This window comes from Sus scrofa, chromosome 9, assembly GCF_054392235.1.
Source record: "Sus scrofa isolate SSC_HxYL_T2T_F1_AM1 chromosome 9, Sscrofa_HxYL_maternal_Yorkshire_Landrace_v2.0, whole genome shotgun sequence".
Classification (NCBI taxonomy): domain Eukaryota; kingdom Metazoa; phylum Chordata; class Mammalia; order Artiodactyla; family Suidae; genus Sus; species Sus scrofa.
The window spans coordinates 113,480,223-113,501,670 of record NC_139391.1 but is presented as its reverse complement, the minus strand read 5'-3'; the positions used below and the strand labels follow the sequence as shown (position 1 = coordinate 113,501,670).

The following is a 21,448-nucleotide window of genomic DNA, read 5'->3' as shown; positions in this document are numbered from 1 at the left end:
GATCACCAGCCATGTCCTAGACTGGCCACTAGGTGGTGCACAAGGTGCTGTGGGAATAGAACCACAAATGCTTTGAAAACTGCAGAACTGCCCAGCAAAGACAAGTGGGCAAGTCTGCATCCATTAACCCCAAGCTCCCAATCCATCCCACTCCCTCCCCCTCCCCCTTGGCAACCACAAGTCTATTCTCCAAGTCCATGGTTTTCTTTTCTGAGGAAAGGTTCATTTGGGCCATATATTAGATTCCAGATGGAAGTGATATCATATGGTATTTGTCTTTCTCTTTCTGACTTACTTCACTGTACAGCACTGGGAACTATGTCTAGTCACTTATGATGGAGCATGATAATGTGAGAAACAAGAATGGGTACATGTATTTGTAACTGGGTCACCATGCTGTACAGTAGGAAAAAACTAATAAAAAGTATTGGGGAAATAAAAACATAAATATGGAATTATATATATATTTAAAAGATAAGTGGGAACTCGCATTCCCTAACTGAGTCAATTCCCTGCTAACAAAAACAACACTGAGCATTCCTCATGGTATTTAAACACTGCCTACAGCCCATAACGCAATATTCAAAATGTGCAGGATACAATCAAAAATACCCGACATATGGAGAGCAAGGAGGATCTCAACATCTCGATATGAGAAAACCAAGTACACAGAGCTCAATCCTGAGCTATCACAGACATTGGAATAACAGTTTTATGCCCATGGAAGACAATGAAAAGACAGAGAGACCTAGAGACAGGAAATAATACAGGTAAGAGAGGTATAAATGGAGAATTTGGTAAAGAAGGATGGGTGGTAGAGACAGACAGGTGGAGAGCTATAAAAAGATAGAAATAGAGAGGGGGAGAGAGAAAGAGGGGAGGTAAAGAGAAATAGAGAAGGCGAAGGAGACCGAACTGGAAGGAGAGACAGAGAAGCACAGAGGAGTGGACAGCCACAGGAAACAGAGATCTGTGCACCTAGCGATGGAGAGCCAGAGCGCTCTGCAGACAGGGTGGTGGAGAAAGCAGTGGGGAGATGGAGAAGCAGAGTAGTAGAGAGAGAAAGCAAGGCAGTGCAGGAGGCAGAGCTGTAAAACAGTGATAAGGGCCGTCTACATCCACACATCGTTAGGGGCTGTGTAATGGTAATTTGCTGATGGTGATATTTACCCTGCATTTATGGGTTGTGACACTCCCATAAAAAGAGAACGTTCCTGCTTGAGTTCTGTGGTATCTTGAGATACAGTTTGTACCAAAATGGTGAGACAAAGGTTTGATTTTTTTAAAAATTTCTCTTGAACGATAATGCGATGATGCCTTAGCAACCTCCACAGGTCCCTTTTTTTGGTTTTTTTTAAGTATTACCAATGAATTTGTGTGGGTTTTTTTTTTTTTTTTACGTGTTTTTAAATTTTTGTGTGGGTGCTATTCTTTGGTTGACATTGTCCTCTCTATGGCCAGCGGGAGCCACTGCAAGTTGGCCTCCTTTGACATGACCTCAGTGGTCTCTGACAGATTTTTTTGTTTTCAGCCAAGGCAGGATGACATGGGTTTATCTTCTTACATCTCCTGCCGCATCCTAGATTCAGCCCTTTCTCAACGGAGCACTTGGATGTTTAGTAAGAAATGGAATACTTATTCTAGCAAGGCTCGTGACTTCTGCCTTGTTACTGCTCCCAAGTTTTTTCACTGGATGACAAAAGAGAGGTAGTTTTTAGAGAAAAGCAATTCAAATTATAGACCATGTGTTTTTCTTTTTTACTAAACTCTTTAAAAATTAGATTTGCAGTTCCTTTATGCTGAAGTCTTGATATCAAACAGTATACACATAAATTTATAAAAATGTAAACATTGTAATGACTGCTACCAACACTAAGCCCAAGGGATGAAAAATACGACTTTTTTTTTTCTTCTTCTTCTTTTTCTTTCTTTTTTCTTCTTTTCTTCCAGGGTCTTTCCCTGCATCCTCGTCTTTCTCTTTCTTTGGGAACTCTGTGTTCCCTGAATATATTCAGTGCTCATTTTGCCCTCTTCATAACTGTGGTGTATAGTTCTTCTTACATTCTGGTGGAATATCTTTTTTCTTATTACTTTTTTGTTTTAAGAATTTTCTTTCCACTAGTGTGATGGCAGTTTTCTCCACTGTTATTTTTAAACCACGAGGCTTCTGTCCCGGCCAGTGTTTCCCTGGGTCCAAGGCACCTGTGCTTGCTTCCTGTAGAACCACCTGGAGTACTCTGCTTTCAGAGCTGCTCCAGTGGGACCCTTGTATCCTCGGCACAGGTGGTCCCTGAGGCATTGGGAGGGGGGGTTGGAGGCCAGCTGGAGTCCTGTCCTTTCCTCTCTCCCCAGCTCTCAGTCAGGACCCTAGAAAATGAATCAGCTGAAAGAGAGATGCCAAAATAATGACCCAGGGGGGCATTTTCTGCATCCCTCTCTGAACATGTTTACGCATATATCCAAGCACATTGATACAGGCAGTGGGTGAAAATCTGCCTGTATATCACTTAAATTCCACCATGACTTTACGCATCCTGTTTGATCACCTATCCATCCATCTGTCCATCTCAGAATCCAAGTACATCAAAGATATATCTACTTCCTGAGGGGACGTCTGCTGAATAAAATACAGAATGCCCAAGTAAATCTGAGTTCATTTTTTTGGTCTCACAAATAGAATCACACTGTGTGTATTCCCTTTTAGCTCATTTGTCATATTTTGTTTCTACATTTACTTATGTTGCTGTCGTTCATCAAGTCATGCAGCTACATAGGACTATAGGTCATGCGTACACCATATGTCTTTTTCTTTGGATTATTAAACGACATGGATCTTTGCCCCCTTTCGGGAAATTTTAATAGTGTTGCCACAAACACGATCGTGTTCGTGTCCTGGTACTCTGAGCACACATTTCTGTTGGATTTACGCCTCATACTGGAAACACTTAGTCATCGTGGGTTTGAACACCTTTAAAGAGGTTTATTGTTGCTATTCCTGGGTAAGAAATGAGGTTTATTACTCCTTTTTTGCAGGAACTGTTCATGTTCTTTATTTTTCATTTTGTCTAATTCTTACAAAAGGATTTCTCTCTTACAAATTCAGGATTTCTCCTCGTGGCTCAGCAGCAATGAATCTGACTAGCATCCATGAGGACGCGGGTTTGATCCCTGGCCTTGCTCAGCGGGTTGAGGATCCAGCATTGCCGTGAGCTGTGGTGTAGGTTGAAGAGGTGGCTTGGATCCCATGTTGCTGTGGCTGTGGTATAGACGGGTGGCTCCAGCTCTGCTTCGACCCCTATCCTGGGAACCTTCATATGTCGTGGGTTCGGCTCTAAAAAGACCAAATTCAATGTATTGAAGCAAGCAAACTAAGGGTTTTTCCTGTCTCCCAGGATTTGCCTCTGGCAACCACCAATCTAAGAGCTTTATTTTACATTTTTAAATTGAAAAACTATGTTCCACCTGTAAGAAATTATAGGGTAATTGTCATTCTCTGTCCTGTTTTTTTTTTTTTTTTTCCACTCTTAAGGTCCACCCATGTTGTTGCAAATGGCAGGATTCCACACTTTTTGGGTCTGAGTGATATTCCGTTGCAATATAAACCACCACTACTTCACTACTTTATCCATTCAGCACTGATAGACACTTAGGTTATTTCCATGTTTTGACTATTGCAAATAAGGCAGCGGTGAACCTTGAAGGGGTGCAGATTTTTTTTTTGAATTAATGTTTTCATTTACTTCAGATAAATACCCAGAATTGCTGGATCATATGGTAGTTCCACTTTTACTTTTGTGGCTGAAACTCGGCCTCTGTCTGCCATTGCTGCTGGATAGAGACAGCATTTGGGGCAAAGGAGAAAAAGGTAGCTTTATTGCTTTGCCAGGCAAAGGGGGCCACAGCAGGCTGGCTAATGCCTTAAAGACTGTGCCCCCTTTGGGAGAGATTAGCAGGTGGTTTTATAGTTTGGGGAGCGGGAAAATGGGCCCCAAGATAAAGATCAGGGTAGAAGCAAGCTTGCATTGTCTTCCAAAGCTGGTGTTTAGTGGCCCCAGGACTGGTTCTGGTGGTTCTTCTTCTTCCTGGAGTGAAGAATGCTTCATCAAGTAGTTCTTCCATCTGTTGGGGGTTTTAGTTGGGCAGAAAGGCTCAGAGATACTGTTCTGCATATTTCTTGAGGAGGGACCAGGACCCGGCCCTGAGGCTGCACTATTTTTCTCTTGACTGCTCCCCCCAGGTCTCTGCATCCCCTCCCTTCCCTGCTTAGCAACTGCCCTTTGGAGCTCTGGGAAGGTTCCTGGAGGCTGAGGCTTATTCCCGAGAAAGCAGAAACGCAGGATGCAGAAAGGCTTGTGTGACCAGGAGCCTCACAGGGCCCTTCTTGCTTACACTTTTTTAAGGAAATCCCATACAATTTTCGATAGCCACCGCACCAATTTACATCGCCACCGGGAATGCACAAGTGTTCCCTTTTCTCCACATCCTCACCGACACTTGTTTCCAGTCTTGTTGATAATAACCGTTCTGACAGGAATGAGATGATATCTCATTGCTGTTTTGATTTCCACTTCCCTGAACTGCAGATAAATATCATATATTTTTCTGGTGTAAGTACGCCCCAAGTATTGTATAGCACTATGTGGGTTTGTTGTTGTTGTTGTTTTTGTTCATTACATCTGACAACCCTATGTGAAGGCCCTTTCTTTATAATGAAAAAATTGCTCTATCAAATTGATTTCGAATTGCACACACACACACACACACACACACACACACAAATTTCCCTTTGAGGAGAGTTGAATTCTGATCAATATATCTGATCTTAATTTCTTGTAATAAAGCAGGATTAATGCTTATTGGGTTTAGTGTTGACGGCCTCAAAGTTTACCTCCAGATGTAAAGAGGAAGGTGGAGCAGGGAGATGATATAAGATGGTGTATTTCTGGACAGGACCATGGCAACAGCATGAACACTGAACCGCGGAACTGCAGGGAGCTTAGCCCAGTTCAGGACCGCTCACTCCACCAGACAACAGGCAAGCTGAATCTCCAGATCTAATTCCCACCCCATCTGGCCCCTCTGCTTGCAGTTCTGAGCTCCCAGTGCCCCTGGCTTCCCTTCTTCTGGAGAGAGCCTGAGCCCAGCCTGCCACAGGGGGGCTCTCAAGAAATGGGTTGGCTCAGAGAGGCAGGGCTCCTCCCAGGGCTCCCCCAGCACCCACCCCCTGTGGCATCAGCTTGGTGGTCTTTAAGAGAGGTGCTCACTTCCCTGCCTGTCACATTTATTCCGAACCCCAGGGTAACTCAGTGCCACTGGCATGATGCGGTTCCCGGGGGTACTTCTCGTTTTCCTGGTTCCTGGTAAGTATGTTGCTTAGATGCTCATGGGGTTTTCCTGTATTTTTTGGCAGAGGGGTCATACTATTATTATTATTATTACTATTATTATTTTTTGTTGCTTTTCCCATTGCAGTCACTCAGGTATCTTCCAACGTGGAAGGGGACAAGATGTCAGTCACTAGGGCTCCTGGAACAGCTGTCTCATTTACTTGTGCTCTTACACAAAACACCAATTATATCCATGTGTACACAAAAAAGGAGGGGACAGCCCCCCAACGCCTTTTCTACTACGACATCTACTACTCAAAATTTACGTTGGAATCAGGAGATAGTCCAGAGAAATATCGTGTTTATGCAGGCACAAGCAAGAGCTATACATTCACCATGCTATATCTGGAAGAACGTGACTCCGGCACGTACTACTGTGCTCTCTGGGACAAGCACGTTGGTTCATACTTCCTTTCCACCACACTGGAAATTTTGGTTATGACAGTCAAAGCAGACCTAGTACACAGGTTGGATCAGCCCCTGCCTCACTTCCTGCCCTCAATTCTCATGACTCTGAGCAAAGAGAAATCCTGGGCTCACTGCCCATCCCACAACCTTTATAGCGCACTGTCACCTCATCCCTCCCCTCAACAGCCCTGTTTTTTTCTTAAAAACAGAACTTCATCTCCAGGCCTTAGGCAAACAGCATGACAGGCACCATGGTCTCAGCTCTCCTAGGAGCTGATGGAGGCCATGTAATTTTCACTTTAGAACAGACAGTTCTCCTAGGGTTGCTCTGTTGGAGGAGATATTTGGGAGAACAAATGGAAAGGCTATAGATAATACTGAATCATTTCTCCAATCATTATCCAGAGAAAATGGCTGGGGATGGAAGTTCTTCATTCCTCAGGAATATGAAGAATGAGAAATGATGGAATGAAAAAACTTTGGACTTGCTGAACCTCAAGCTGGTATCTGATTTATCTTTTGGTCACACTGATACTTTCCTCAAATAACCAACCAGGGAATGACTGACACAGTGAAAGTATAGCAAAGAGTGATTGTTTTGGGTATGCCAACCATTGTCTTCTGCTTAGATTCTTTTGAAGCTCAGCCCACAGCCATTAGTGTTCAGTACTTTTTTTTTGAAGTTTTATTGAAGTATAGTTGATTTACAAATGTTTTGATAATTTCTGCTGTGCAAAAAAGTGATTCATTTATGCACATACACATATCTAAACAACTCTTTTCCCATATAGGATATTGGGTTTGTGCATATATTGTGTCGCATGGGAATCAGAATCTTGGAATGAAGGCTAAAAATATGCATTTTTCCATAAGCTCCACAGCTGATTCTTCTTCCAACTGATTGTTAAGAACTGCTGTCCTAGAGGTAACAGATACAGTGACATGTCTCCCTCTGAAATGAGCCAGATCCCAGCCTGACAGAGGGAAGCATTCTAGAATGGTGTTCATGGGCTTCCTCTTAACCCAGAGCCCCTCCTGTCCCAAGTCATCACATTTCTCCTGGATGATCCCACAGCCACAAGTCAAAGCTTTGATTCCTTCTCATGGGACGGCAGGCGAGAAGAAATTGTATAGTAAATGCACCATCCTTAACGTGTCCCTCTGTACCAGCAACCAGATGTTTTAATTATTTGCAGCTTTAAGAAAGCCTGAAGCATAAATATTTTTGCATTTATATTTTTCCAATGGTGTTAAGACTTTGTTCTGTACATTGATGTCTTTGATCTGCATTTTTGTGTATGGGTATAAAGTGGCCATCTTAATGTGGAGATCCAATTTCTCCCCAGTTACTGATTAATCCATCATTACACCCACCCTTTTTCATTGCCATTTGGTGATGACGACATTTCCATATGCTCACACAGCCATTTTCTTCTCTCTCTTTTTCTACTCTAGGTGTCTGCATATTTGGGCCAGTTTCTCTAAGGGCACAGCTGGAGGTGGAGTCACTGTGTATGCACAACAAACACAAACGCAGGTAGGCTAAAGTGAGTGCTATGAAACTGCCCCTGGGTGATTGAGGAAATAAGAGGAAATCAAAAATACCTGAAGACTGTGGAGGTTCCCATTGTGGCTCAGTGGTAATGAACCTGACTAGTATCCATAAGGATGTGGGTTCAATTCCTGGCCTTGCTCGGTCGGTTAAGGATCTGGCCTTGCCATGAGCTGTGATGTAGGTATCAGAAGTGGCTCAGATCTGGCATTGCTGCAGCTGGGTATAGGCTGCCAGCTGCAACTCTGATTTGACTCTTAGCCTGGTAACTTCCATATGCCTCCAGTGCAGCCCTTAAAAGAAAAAAGAAAAAAATTCAAAACTTAAAAACAATGAAAGTGGAAAAGCAATAAAAAATCTAAAGTATACAGCAAAACAGTTATAAGGTGAAGTTTATAGTCTTACAAACCTACCTCAAGAAACAAGAAAAATCCCAAACAGCCTAAGGTTGCATCTAAAGGAATTAGAAAAAAAAAAAAAAAAAAAACAAACAAAAGCAAAAGTAAGTAGAAGGAAAGAAATAATAAAGATCAGAGCAGATATAAATAAAATAGAGACTAAAAACACAGTATAAAAAAATCAATGAAACTGAAAGCTGATTATATGAAAAGACAAACAAATTGGTAAACCATTAGGTAAACTCATCAAAAAAAGAGAGAGATCTCAAAGATATAATATTAGACAGGAAACAGAAGTTACAAGTCACCCTACCAAAATACAAATGATGATAAGAATTAATTACATGCTGAGAAGATGGAAAACCTAAAAAAATGGATAAATTCCTAGAAATGTAGAATCTTTCAACTGGATCAGGAAGAAATAGAAAAAAATGAAAAAACTATTAGAAATGAAACTGTATTAGCAATCAAAGACCTCCCAGAAAACTAAAGTCAAGGATCAGACAGTTCCTCAAATGAATTAAATTTAATATTTCTACAAAGAGTTAACATCTCTCCATCTCAAAATAATCCAAAAAAATCAAAGAGAGAAAACACTTCCCACCATATCATCATCAATTAAAAAAAAATCTACAAATAATAAATGCTGGAAAGGGCATTAAGAAAAGTGAACCCCCCTGTACTGTTAGTGGAAATGTAAATTAGTGCATTCAGTTTGGAAAATAGTATGAGGATTCTTAAACAAACAAACAAACAAACAAAAAAACTGAACACAGAGGTATCATACAAACAAGGACTTCCACTACTGAGCATTTATCTGAAGAAAATAAAAACACAAATTTGAAAGGTATCTTCACCCCTATGTTTATTGCCGCATTATTTACAATAGCCAAGATGTGGAAACAACCTACGTGTCCATTAATAGATGAATAGATAGAGTAGCTGTGATATATATAGAAACATATCTATCTATCTATCTGTATATATATATATCAGACATTACAATGTATGAAATATTGCACTTGCAACAGCATTTATGGACCCAGAGTTTATCGTATTGGGTGAAGTAAGTCAGACAAAGACAAATACGACATATTATCACTTACACGTCAACTCTAAATATTAATACAAGTGTACTTATTTACAAAACATAAACAGACTCACGCACATAGAAAACAATGTTATGGTTACCAAAGATGAAAGTGGGGGGGATAAATTGGGAGTATGGAATTAACATATACATACCACTATACGTAAAATAATCAAGGATTTTGGTATAGCATGTGGAACTATACTCAATATCCTACAATAACCTAATGGAAAAGAATCTGAATATATAGATATAGAATTAGTGAGTCACTGTGCTGTACACCTGAAACTAACGCAAGACTGCAAAGCAACTATATTTCAATTTAAAAAAGTCTTTTGCCTCAGTTTCCACCCCTTCATGGTAAAATCTCTTTTATCACCTGTGAATTCTTGAGAAACTCTCCCAAGTCTGTTAATATTTACTGCACCAGCCCTTCCGTCCAGCCTCACTGTCACTGCAATAACCGGGGTCTTCAGATGCCTCTCAGTGGTTTATGGGGACCATCTCTTGAGGCATATGTGCTTCAGCAGGATTGATCCCTGACCAACCCACCTTTTTGCTCTTACATTATCTTCCTAAAGCACATATCTGATCATGTCACTTCCCTCCCTAAAACTTTCAGTAAGTCCTCATCATTTATTCTTTTAAAAACTGTTTATCTGAAAAGGTTATAAAAAGTGAAAGTTTTCCACATTTCTCCTTCTTAAAAATTAAATACTAAGTAAAATGTCTCCTACCTTCTTCCCATTTCAAGCTTCTCTACCCAAGGACCCAAGTCGTCTCCTACCTGCTCTTTCTAGCTCACATCGCTACACTGTTTAAATAGAAACTTCCTTTATGTGGTCCTTGAGAGAGAGCTATTTTTGTTCTCCCGACGGTAATCAGTAGTTCAAATCTAGTTTTAAAATAATCATACATGTCCCCACAATTTAAAATGTTTTAATATATTTTACACTAACACAAGCTTGGGACACTCTCTGGAGGATTTGTGTTTCATTTGTATTTTAATATTCTTGCACCGTTATCATATTATGACAGCAGCTTTGCAATGAGGGCCAAGATCTACTATGCCAAATGTCCATTCATCACTTTTTAAGAAATAATTTTTAATTAGTTCATATGTATTCTTCATATAAAACTAAAATCAACATAAATTGCTCATCCCCAATCCTTATGTCATGGAACAAAAAAAATAAAATGTTATCTTAACTGTGATTGGACTTACAGTCCATTTATATACCTGACTTTAGGAAGGATGAGTGTGTTGATTTATTTATTTATTTTCATTTTTATTTTGCTTTTTAGGGCCATACCCGTGACGTACGGAAGTTCCCAGGCCAGGGGGCAAATCAGAGCTGCAGCTGCCAGCCTATACCACAGCCACAGCAATGTCAGATCCAAGCCACTTCTGGGACCTACACCACAGCTCACAATTCTGGATCCTTAACTGACCGAGTCAGGCCAAGGGTCAAACCTCCATCCTCATGGATACTAGTGGGGCTCACTAACCTGCTGAGCCACAGTGGGAATTCCAGGATAAGAGTGTGTATATATTGAGTTTTTCCCTCATGAATATAATGTCTCCATTTATGCAAGTTTTCTTATAAGCCTTTAGTAAAATTCAATCCTGTTTCCATCATATAGTTTTGTATTACCTTGTAAATGTACTGAAAGAGTTTATAACTGTTTATTTACTCTTTTACTTTTTACTACATAAATCCTCTTGTATCCTGAAGTTTTGATAATTCGGCTCATGGTCTTGGAATAAGGAGAAACGGAGGACAAGCTATCAGAAAGGAATGAGTGAGATTATTCACACCTACAATAGATGCAAAGTCTACATGACAGCCCCAACTACTAGTAGCTTACAATTCTCAATTAAAAAAACCCTTTGTAAATACGAATTTCATCCAGGTCTCTCACCCATTGTGTTGTGGGCTGAGAGCTGCTGGGAATGGACAGGTGCCCACCTTAAACTCCTCTTACTTTCCCATCTCAGGAGAAAAGGCAATGATGGTCCCTGGGACTTAGGCCAGGACTGGGTGGATCTGGAGTGGACCTGGGGAGATGCAGGGCCTGTCCTCTCTGGGTCCTGGCAGATGGACAGCTCATCTGTCCTCAGAGGAGCCCTCAGCTGCCTCTGGCCATTCCTTTTCCCCTGATTCAAGATGAGTGGTTTCAGATTACAAAACTGCATTCCAGAGGCTTCTTCGTTCAGCATATCAGAGAAATGGATATTGTTTTCAGGTTTAGTTTAAATGAGGAATCTGTTATGTCAAAAGAGAGAGATTCTACACATTTCTTCTTCAATTCTAGGAAAAATGATACGTCATGTAAGAACTTATTTTCACCCTTGGGGTTGCCGTGGTAAAGAACTGTCCAGTGAATGGAGAATTCTGTTCACATTTCTCAGTACACTTGTGCTGGCATATTTGCATTTTCAGTTCCTGAAGAGCTTCCTCCTTTCAGAAATGCGTTTCCAAGTGGCTAACAGAGCAGCCCTGGTGTTTATGAGAACAGAAGGTTCTTCCCTTTGCTGCAAACCCTGAGCTGTTTTAACAGAGCTGAACACCTGGAAAAAAAAGTCTTCATTCTTTGAATACTCTTCCTGGTAATTTAGAAAAGCAGGTGGTTAACCAGTTGGTGCTGAACTCTTCTTTTCCTGCTTTTATGCTTTCATCTTTTATCGGTGTTTTCAAAGACTGCTTCTCTGTGGAAAACAGACATTTCGGCCCATAAATCTGAAGAAAACTTAAAACATCAGATGCCATGAAAAGCTATATTCAAGGACTTTCAAAGGCACCCAGAAGGTCAAACTGCCAGCAAAGTTTTCTAACTGTTACTCATGTTATGAACCTAGGAGAAGCTGGGTTTTTTGTAGGAGCTTTAACCAGTGTGATAAACTGGAAGAAGATATTTGAAAAGGCACTGGAGCTCATAGTAGCTCCCTATGGTAAGTAACTTTTTTCTAATTTTCCTTCAGTAATGCAAAATGGACAGATGCTTTTTAGAATTACGATCTAACAGCTCCATTCTTGGTCTCAGCGTATAAACACCAATTTTGTAGCTGTTGGTCACTGTACATGGAATCAAAACTGCCTTGTAAATGGTTGATTCTCATCCCTGCTTATAAGAAGACTGAAATTCTTCTTTTAGAACATACACACACACACACACACAGACTCAGGCTGGCTCTTAAAATATTTTGAGGACCATGTCAATTTCATGGATTCATTATTCCTGCAGCATTATCATATTATGTCCTTATGCTGATAAAAGTTATCGGTTCAAGTTTCTTTTCTTGAGGATCGCCTCTTACGTGAGAAATCATTTTCTTAATTTCTCTTCTCTGCAGTTTGAGATAAACACCCTACTCCTTTCTCCCAACAACTGGCAAAACCCACATGATTCATTGTCATCCCATCCCGAACAGCAGTGCAAGTAAAAATCTTATAGGAAATGACTATAGAACATCAGTAAATCCCATTTCTTATTACTTTAGCTTTTGGAGGCAGGCTGAGACAATATTCAAGAAGTAAGGTCACTTAAATATAGATGGGAACATCATGAGTTTGAAATTCTTATTTAAATGTGAATTGACTCTAATTATTCGATAGGTAGAAGAAAAATGAGAAGGAAAAAAGGAGAACACGTAGCTCACCATAGCAAAGGGTATGGTTGGAGAAATACAGTGTCTTGCTATTACAACCAGCAAAGTACCCCTTGCACAAAAAGCAAGATGTCTAAAATTCAAACACATTATAACCCAACTATATGCATAGCATGCATAAAAATGCACCACTCTCGGTGTACTGATTTAGGAGAAAAATTAGGAATTTTGCTGCACTGGAAGAAACTGACCAGAATTTTTTTTTTCTTCTTAAATGAGAAGTTGAATTTTTCTCTTCCTAAAATATTACCTCATTAATGATTAAAGCTACTCCACACTAGCTTAAAGAGAATATTAATAAGGTATTTGTGTTTCACTTGGAAATCAAAGTGGGTAGGGTTCCAACATTTATCATTTTCCTTTTAGATTAGCCACAAATGGATAATCGAGTTAACATTCCAGAATGCAAGTGATATGCCTCTGTACACATGTGATGGTTTGTTATATATTTTGACATTATATCTGCAAGAAACTCAGGAACCATAGCCTTTTTGTTTTGTTTTGTTTTGTTTTGGTCTTTTTGCCATTTCTTGGGCCGATCCCATGGCATATGGAGGTTTCCAGGCTAGGGGTCGAATCGGAGCTGTAGCCACCGGCCTATGCCAGAGCCACAGCAGCGCGGGATCCGAGCCGTGTCTGCGACCTACACCACCGCTCACGGCAACGCCGGATCCTTAACCCGCTGAGCCAGGCCAGGGATCGAACCCGCAAGCTCATGGTTCTTAGTCGCATTCGTTAACCACTGAGCCATGATGGGAACTCCAACCATAGCTTTTAATATTGCTCTAAGTACATATACTTTATTCAGCAGGTGAAAAAAGTAACAAGTGGACCTCTCAAGCAGTTCAGCAGATTTATAGGGTAGATTCAAATTATGGTGGAGACACTGAGAGTCAAAATAGGGAGTATTCTTACTCAAGCTAAAACTTCAAGTGAAATTCCAAAATAAAATGTGCTTCTGATGAGCATTTTCTGAAGAGAGGCAATATTCTGATAGGTGTATTGCTTGCTAAGTTTAGTAGAAGAGCATTACTGAAAATAATACATTTTTATTGAAGTATAGGTGATTTATAACGTTGTGTTAGTTTCAGGTATACAGCAAAGTGATTCAGTCATATACACATATCCGTACACATGCACAAATTCTTTTTTAGATTCTCTCCCATTATGGGTACAGAATATAGTTCCCGTGTTATATGGTTGATCCTTATTCTTTATCTATTTTATATACAGTGGTGTGTATCTGTTACTTCCAAATTAGGAGTTTGGGATTAATAATACATTTTTAATAGAGGTTTTGAAAATATTGCCATTTTGTTTCTACATTCAAGACATCACAAATAATTTCTCGCTCTACTCAAAAATCTGGAGTGGTTCAGATGTAAAGTTGAAAGGTTACATAAAATTAGAAATAAGGAGAATGCCCTCACTTCAGAAGAGGCCCACATTTAGAGCTAAAAGTTCATCTTTATAGGTCATCAAGTTCGCATGGATGCTCATTCCCATTGCAAAAGTGATTGTATAAAAATATGATAAAGTTCCTCCTGACATGTACTAAAAGGAGAATTAAAATATTTACTGTTCATTTCAGAACCAGTTAAATGAAGAATGAGCTTCCACAGACTTGCAGAACAAGAGAATGTGTTATGTGGCCAAAGAGAGCATAAGTTACAAAACACAGGCGCAGAAAGGGAGGTAGTTTAGAAGCCATCAAAGATTCTCACTTGTAGAGAAGCCGTCAAATTTCCCTGACCTCCTCCTCCATCCCTGATCCCACCACCCACCCATCCTCTTTCAAACAGACTCCACCATGAGAGAACAAAAGAGATTAAAAGAAATTAATGTGCTCATGAATGTTAGAAGCCTTGCTATGGGGCAGTTAAAAGTCATACCCCATCCCTGCACATGGAGAAAATACGAAGGCCAAGGTGTAATCTCGCTCTGCTGCTTATTAGCTGTGACTCTGGGCAAGTTACACAAAGTCTTGAACTTCTCCTCCCCTTGAAACTAAGAACAATGAGAAGCACCTGACAAACTAGCGGGGCTGAAATCCACAGTGAGCACGGACTCAATGGAAGCCTTTCTTCCTCTTACTACTCACTAGGTTTTTCCAAACCACACAATGTTCATGTTTTTCTCTCTCTCTCTCTCTTTTTTTTTTTTTCCCAAATAACTCTTTTTCATTACTGTTTTGTTTTCCTCTACAGATATAAACCTTGCTTCAGACCTTTCCCCCAAGCCCACAGTGTTTCTTCCTTCGATTGCTGAGATAAAGCTCCATAATGCTGGAACATACCTTTGTCTTCTGGAGAATTTTTTCCCTAATGTTATTAAGGTTTATTGGAAAGAAAAGAATGGCAACAAAGTCCTGGAATCCCAGCAGGGAAATACCATGAGGACGACTAACACATACATGAAATTCAGCTGGTTGACTGTGAGCAAAACAGCCATGGATAAAGAACACAAGTGTGTCGTCAAACACGAGAAAAATAGAGGGGGAGTTGATCAAGAGATTATTTTTCCTTCAGTGAATGAAGGTATGTGCATATAAATATAACCTCAAGAACAATGTTTGAAAAAAAAATCCCTTTTTCTGTCAAGCATTAATGAAAAAAACAAGTCTAAGTCTTTAGAGTATTATGTTTCATTTAAAGGTGGCATAAATATCCCATTTCTGCATAGAATTAAATGGGGTAGACTTTGACACAGAAAAAAGAAAAAAAAAAGTTTAACCTTTCTCAGCGTCATTTTCATCTTCCGAAATCTTAAATGTCTTTGTGATGTTTCTTAGGGTTGTTGCATGGCTGAAATGAGAGGACATACATGAAAGCATCTAGCAACTTAGCATAAAACAAATGCAGAAGAGGTGATGCCACTCTAGATGATCTGAGTTGATGAGGAATTAGGAACCATTATGCTTCTTTCAGGGATGTAGACTTAATAAGCAAAGCCACTCTCACTTCAGTCCTGCCTTCCTGAAAGCATAACTCAGAAACAAAGAGTTGTTAAATGACAAAACGGTGTTCTGGGAGTTCCTGTAGTGGCTCAGTGGTTAACGAACCACCCGATTAGTATCCATGAGGATGCAAGTTTGATCCCTGGCCCCGCTCAGTGGGTTAAGGACCTGGCATTGCAGTGAGCTGTGGTGTAGGTCTCATATGTGGCTCGGATCAAGAAAAAAACGAGTATTATTAAATTTCGTTATGATGATTATCCTATGAAATTTACATTACAATTCATAATGTGTTTTGTGTGACGCAACATCTAAACAAAGGCTATCCAAGGGATTCTAATGGCAATAAATATGTGTGCGTGTGTGTACAAATAAACACACACATCCAAAGATATAAACATATATGAACAAGTCAAATAATGGGCATGAATAATTGACTAATCCTTGCTCTCATTTCTTGTAGTTGTCACTTCAGTTGTCACTACTACTGAGCCTCCAAATGACTGTTTGAACGATGGAAGCAGTAAGTTTCTGCATATGTTTGCTTTTATATCATGCTTCAGTCTTCTTTTTTTTTCTTTCTGACCTATTTACCTTTTGAACTTCTTTGGCCTAAAGTCTAAAAGACCAATTATCAGGAATTGTGGGGTTCTTGATTTCTCTCTGTAGATTATACACATATATCTACATATATGTATACCCTCAGAGAGACACATGTATGTTCAGATAAATACGCAGATACTGTGAAATAAAGGCATGGACAATTTTTTTTTTTTTTTTTTGCTCTTTTTTGAGAGTGCGGTGTACCTGCTGCATATGGAAGTTCCCAAGCTAGGGGTCGAATGAGAGCTACAGCTGCCTGCTTTTGCCACAGCCACAGCAACACAGCATCCGAGCAGTGTCTGCAGCGTACACCACAGCTCACGGCAACACTGAATCCTTAACCCAGTGAGTGAGGCCAGGCATTGAACCTGCATCCCCATGGGTAGTAGTCAGGGTCATTACCACTGAGCCACTACGGGAACTCCTGGGCAGGGACAATTGATTAATATTTGTTCCCATTTCTTCTAGAAGCCACTGGTATTGATTCTGAAAAAGCTTGTAAGAAAGATCACAGTGGTAAGTATTTGCATGTTTGCCTTTACAACATCCTACAACACTTGTATTCCTTCTCATTAAATTTCCTTTTGAACTTCCACGGTAATGGTAGAAAAATCAATTATTCCTAATTTATAGGGTTCCTACCTTTCATTAGTATCCCTTTGGTGTGCTGGCAGATTTTATATTATATATACACATGTATTAACACATGCATAGATATAGATACACACATGATATGTATACATATACACCCGTCCATTAATTGGTATGAACAATTTACTAATATCTCCTCTCCTTTCTTCTAGAAGTCACTGATACTGATTCCAAAAAAGTTTGTCAGAAAGATGAAAGCAGTAAGTTTTATATGTGTTTGCCTTTATGTCATGCTAGAGCACATTCTTCCTCTGGATAAAGTTAAGGTAGAAAGTAATAGTTTAAGGTAGAAAATAGGAGTGTCAGGATGCTGCAGATAAGACTGGGTAATATTTTAAGTCTGAGCATTATTTCCTAAGAGTGATCTTAATACATTAAATACTGAATTGGGTATGAGATGACTCCAAATAAGAGGTGCTAAGCTCTAGATTATTTCAACAGTGGAATTCACTCATTGTGCAGCTTGGGAAACGTGAAGTTGTTTCTAGACAAGTTTAAAGTTTTGGTCCTTGCCAGTAACTAGCACATGAACTGCATGGAGAACTTTATAAACAGCAGGTGTTGTGCTTGTTGTGCATGCATATTCTGTTTACTTCTTATAATATGCCTATGAGATGGTACAATATTTTCCCTTCAGTTTGCAATGAGGGCATTGAGCTAAAAATAAAGTCAATTATATTAAGACACACAGGTGGATTTGGGGATTCAATCCCGCCTTCTGCATCAGTGCTCACACACTTACTCAATTCTCTAACCCTCCTCTAAGATATAGACATAGAGCACGAATCCCAAAGCCAAGGCCCCGAGACATGATGGACACATGGGCAGGGCTGTGAGTGCATGGGCTTCCAACTACCACAGACCGCACTTTAACCCATCGTTTATTATTAGCTGCATGAATATGGGTAAACTCCTGACGTTTCTGAGCAATAAGGTTCTCATCTGCCAATTGAGATTAATCACACCCAACTAGTTCTGGAAGAGATAAAGGTCACATATGTGGATTGTGGATTATCTAGTATAAGGCATCCATTTAGCTGACACAGAATCAGCACTAGGTGGTGGCCCTTTCCTCATGCATGGGGGATTCTAAATGAATTGAGAAGCACTGGCTCTGGTCCTGCTGATCCTTCCTCCAGGCCCAGTATCGGGGGGCCTGGAACTCAGCGAAGACCTTACCTGATCAAGGGCAGTGGCTTATGAGCAATCACCTCCTGATCCTTTCCACACCAAGTGCTAATGATTTTCGAGTTCTGACTCTATGAAGACGAAGCATGGAAAAGGGAAGTTTCCAGAACAGACTCAAGTTTTTGATTCACTAAGAAACTAAGTCAGGCCCGCCATCGTTCTTTGGTAATTATTTCTTGACATCACACGTTTCCTATAAAATGTCAAAGCAGAGTAAGTGCAGTTATCCTATAACATCTCGGCCACAATGAGAGACATTCAAGACAGACAGGTGACCGAGGCATGAGCTCCTAAAGATTCAGGAAATTTGGATTAATCACTCTCTTTCACTTTGCACAACACCCTCTATACTAAAACCCTCTACCTACGGCACTGTGAAGAGAGAGTTCCATGGATTGTACTCTTCTTCAGAGTCTCACTGATGCACAATAAGTAAGGGCTCAGAGGCATTCACATCAGCATTCAAGTTGTTATTTTTGCTTAACTTTGCTATTTGGGGTATTTATTGCCCCTGAGATGCTGGCTTACAGAATAGCTAAGAATGTGTTCTTTAGTCATGTTGCTGGGTTACAATGTGCTTTCCAGTACTTTCTAAATGTATGACATCAGGAAAATTACTGCTCTCTGTCCTCAGTTTATTTGTCAAATGGGGTTGCAAATAGTAATCCCCTAGGTTACTTTAAAAACAAAATAAGGAGTTCCTGTCATGGGGCAGTGGAAATGAATCTGACTGGGATCCATGAGGATGCAGGTTCGATCCCTGGCCTCGCTCAGTGGGTTAGGGATCTGGCGTTGCTGTGAGCTGTGGTATAGGTCACAGACGTGGCTCAGATCTGGTGTTGCTGTGACTGTGGTGTAGGCTGGTGGCTACAGCACCAATTCGACCCCTAGCCTGGGAACCTTCATATGCCGTGGTTGTGGCCCCAAAAAAGCAAGAACCAAAACCAAAAAACAAAATAAAATTAGACTCATGCATGCAAAGCTCTCAGGATATTAGTGGCTAATGAATATTACATTATTACTCAGAGACATAGTGGGGGCAACAATTGACTAAATGTTAATTATCACAAGTATTTTTTCCCATCAGATTCCTTCATTAAAGACATAACCTTCCTTTGTAGTGTTTTGGAAGGTTCTTAGTGAATTTAGCTGAGGTTGTTCATTGACTTGAACTGCAAGTGAGATTCTGAGTTGTCCTGGTGTTGGTTTGGGTGTTGGTCATTGTTTCTTTGGGGTTTGGTAGAGTGGGGGCATGAGAAGTAAATAATGGTGACACCCCCCACACACACACACCATCACTATGACCCAGCCTTTCAACAGAACAAATAACTAATCAAATGACTTCTCTCAGATTCACTGCAGCTGCAGCTTGAGAACACCTCTGCCTACTACACCTACCTCCTCCTCCTCCTCAAGAGTACCCTCTACTTTGCCATCATCACCTGCTGTCTGTTTAGGAGAACAGTCTGCAGCAGTGGGAAGACCTCCTGACAGATGATGCCACCAAGGGCTCAACTTCGCTTCAGCATCATTGTCTCTACAAGTGTCTGCTGAGGATCTAGCTGGGCTTCCTTTCTGGGTTTGGCTTCTTTCAGAGAATATGTACATCTTTGTATTATATCATTATAGTGTAAGGATTTTTCAATCCAATGGCCAAACAGACCACTGTACTGTTTAACAAGGAATCCTGCCATGACTCAGGGCAGGGCTGAGGGCTGGTCCACGAGAGCCTCTCCCACCACTGTCCCTCAGTGTCAGCAGCTCCTCCAGCCACTAAATCTTTCACCTCCTGAGCACACACAGCACAGCACACGGTTCCTCGTCTCCTCCCTCAGGGCTTCCACCAGACCACGGCCCTGAGCTTCCCTGTACACACCCTGGAGCCCCAGCTTTGCTGCTTGAAATCTGTCCTTTGATTTTTCATGATAGGCACAATCAATTAAAAAGATATCCAACCTCCACTTTTGTCTATGTGTACTTTAATTTCATGAAATCTAACCAAGGTAGAAAGAGCATAATTCAGTGATCAATTTGAACCTTAGTTGTGACAATGGTCCACACCACGTTTCTAATCTTTCCTGAGATGGTGGGTATGGTGCTTTCTTTGGGGCACTGGCTCCAAGGGGAGCTTCGGCCAAATGAAGGTGCAGGGTTCCTTCTCTTCCAAAGGTCACTGGAACCAGACTCATTGGTTTGGGATGTTCCTATGGTGACAGTGTAACACCCAGCATGACTTACACTGGGTGTGCTCAGACCTGTACTCGTGTCTCATAAGCACTGATTTCTGATCCTCACATTAACCCATGAGAACACCACCCACACCACAGGGGCATCGGGTGGAGGGTTAAGCACACAGACTCTCAGACTCTGACCCCCAAGGGCCCGGGTTTGAGCCCTGGGTCTATAATAGTATCTGTGGGACCTCAGGCAGCTATGTGAACACTGTGCTGTCATTTCCTCATCTGTGCAGTGAAGTCACCGTGCCCTGTCTCCGGGACCATGCAGATTAGATGAGTGAATGATGCTTGGCCCACAATCTTCAACATTCGCTTCTACTGCTGGCAGCTCTACTGTAGAAACAGTAGATTCCACACAAACAGAGAAGCACTGAGAATCACCTCTAATCTCATTTCCCCACAGACAGATTAGATGTGGATGGAACAAGGACTCAGTTTCAATCTTTCAGCAGATATCCCATTATCCTCTGAGATCACTTAGATAAAGGTACAATTAGAGTCCACAGTTTACAGATTGCAGAGGTTAGGTATTCTGCTCATGGTCACCACTGCATAAATAATAGTCACCTAAAGCCAGGTGTCTCTGAACTCAGAACCCCATATTTTGTTACCTAGTATCATGTGACTTTCCCTTGACTCACTTTCTACTTGGAAAAACAAAAACAAAATAAACCACAAGGAAATAAGCATATACTGCTTTTTTCCTTAGGACATTATCCAAGGAGTTGTAAAGAATTTTCTGAAAGTTTTGTGCAGCTGATTTCACTGCCTGGGTCACTGCAAGGTCTCTTTAGCAACTTCCTTCCCCATCTTGCCCTGGGCTGCCCTGGCCTGGGAGGTGCAGAGAAGGGGAAAGGCAGAGGTAGTGGGGGCAGGGGGGCGCTGCTGTGGCTGATAGTGTTTCATTTTCTCAGGCTTATTTTGTTAAAGTGTCTGTCAAATGTGGTTGATTCGTGGAAAATGCTCAATGTCAAACAGGCCCTTACTGGTTGGGGTTCTGCTAGAGGGAGCCAGGGTGTCATAAAGAAATAAGAACAGTTAAACCACCACCAATTTTGTTCACCTTCAAAGGGACACAACTAATGGATAGAAAGATATCCCTCTGCACACACATTTGAGAGCCACCATACATACCCTAGACTGGGGGTCAGGGCTCCCACTGTTCATACACAAAGGTCCTCTGATTAGTGCCCACATGAGTGGAAACCTTACATGCAGGACGTTCAGATGCTGCACCTTCATCCACGCTCATGACCCTGTTCTGAGGGAAACAGCAGACACGACTCCTTGTAGCACTAAGATAACCCCGAC

The 21,448-nt window shown here is 40.9% G+C and overlaps 1 protein-coding gene and 1 gene segment (V, D, J or C); one reads left to right on the top strand and one right to left on the bottom strand.

Annotated features, from left to right (window-relative positions):
• Positions 1-5,228: 5,228 nt before the first annotated feature.
• LOC102158002 (T-cell receptor gamma chain C region 5/10-13-like) lies at positions 5,229-19,861 on the top strand. The segment is given in 8 exon segments: positions 5,229-5,360; positions 5,473-5,790; positions 11,738-11,788; positions 14,713-15,042; positions 15,922-15,981; positions 16,530-16,577; positions 16,865-16,912; positions 19,252-19,861. Coding segments are annotated over 8 exon segments (1,038 nt in total).
• The window catches only part of STARD3NL (STARD3 N-terminal like), a 58,722-nt gene continuing 45,858 nt past the window's right edge, over positions 8,585-21,448 (bottom strand). The window contains exon 9 of the mRNA XM_084974369.1: positions 8,585-11,545. The gene's annotated coding sequence lies outside the window, so the exon portion shown is untranslated. The remainder of the gene's footprint in view (positions 11,546-21,448) is intronic.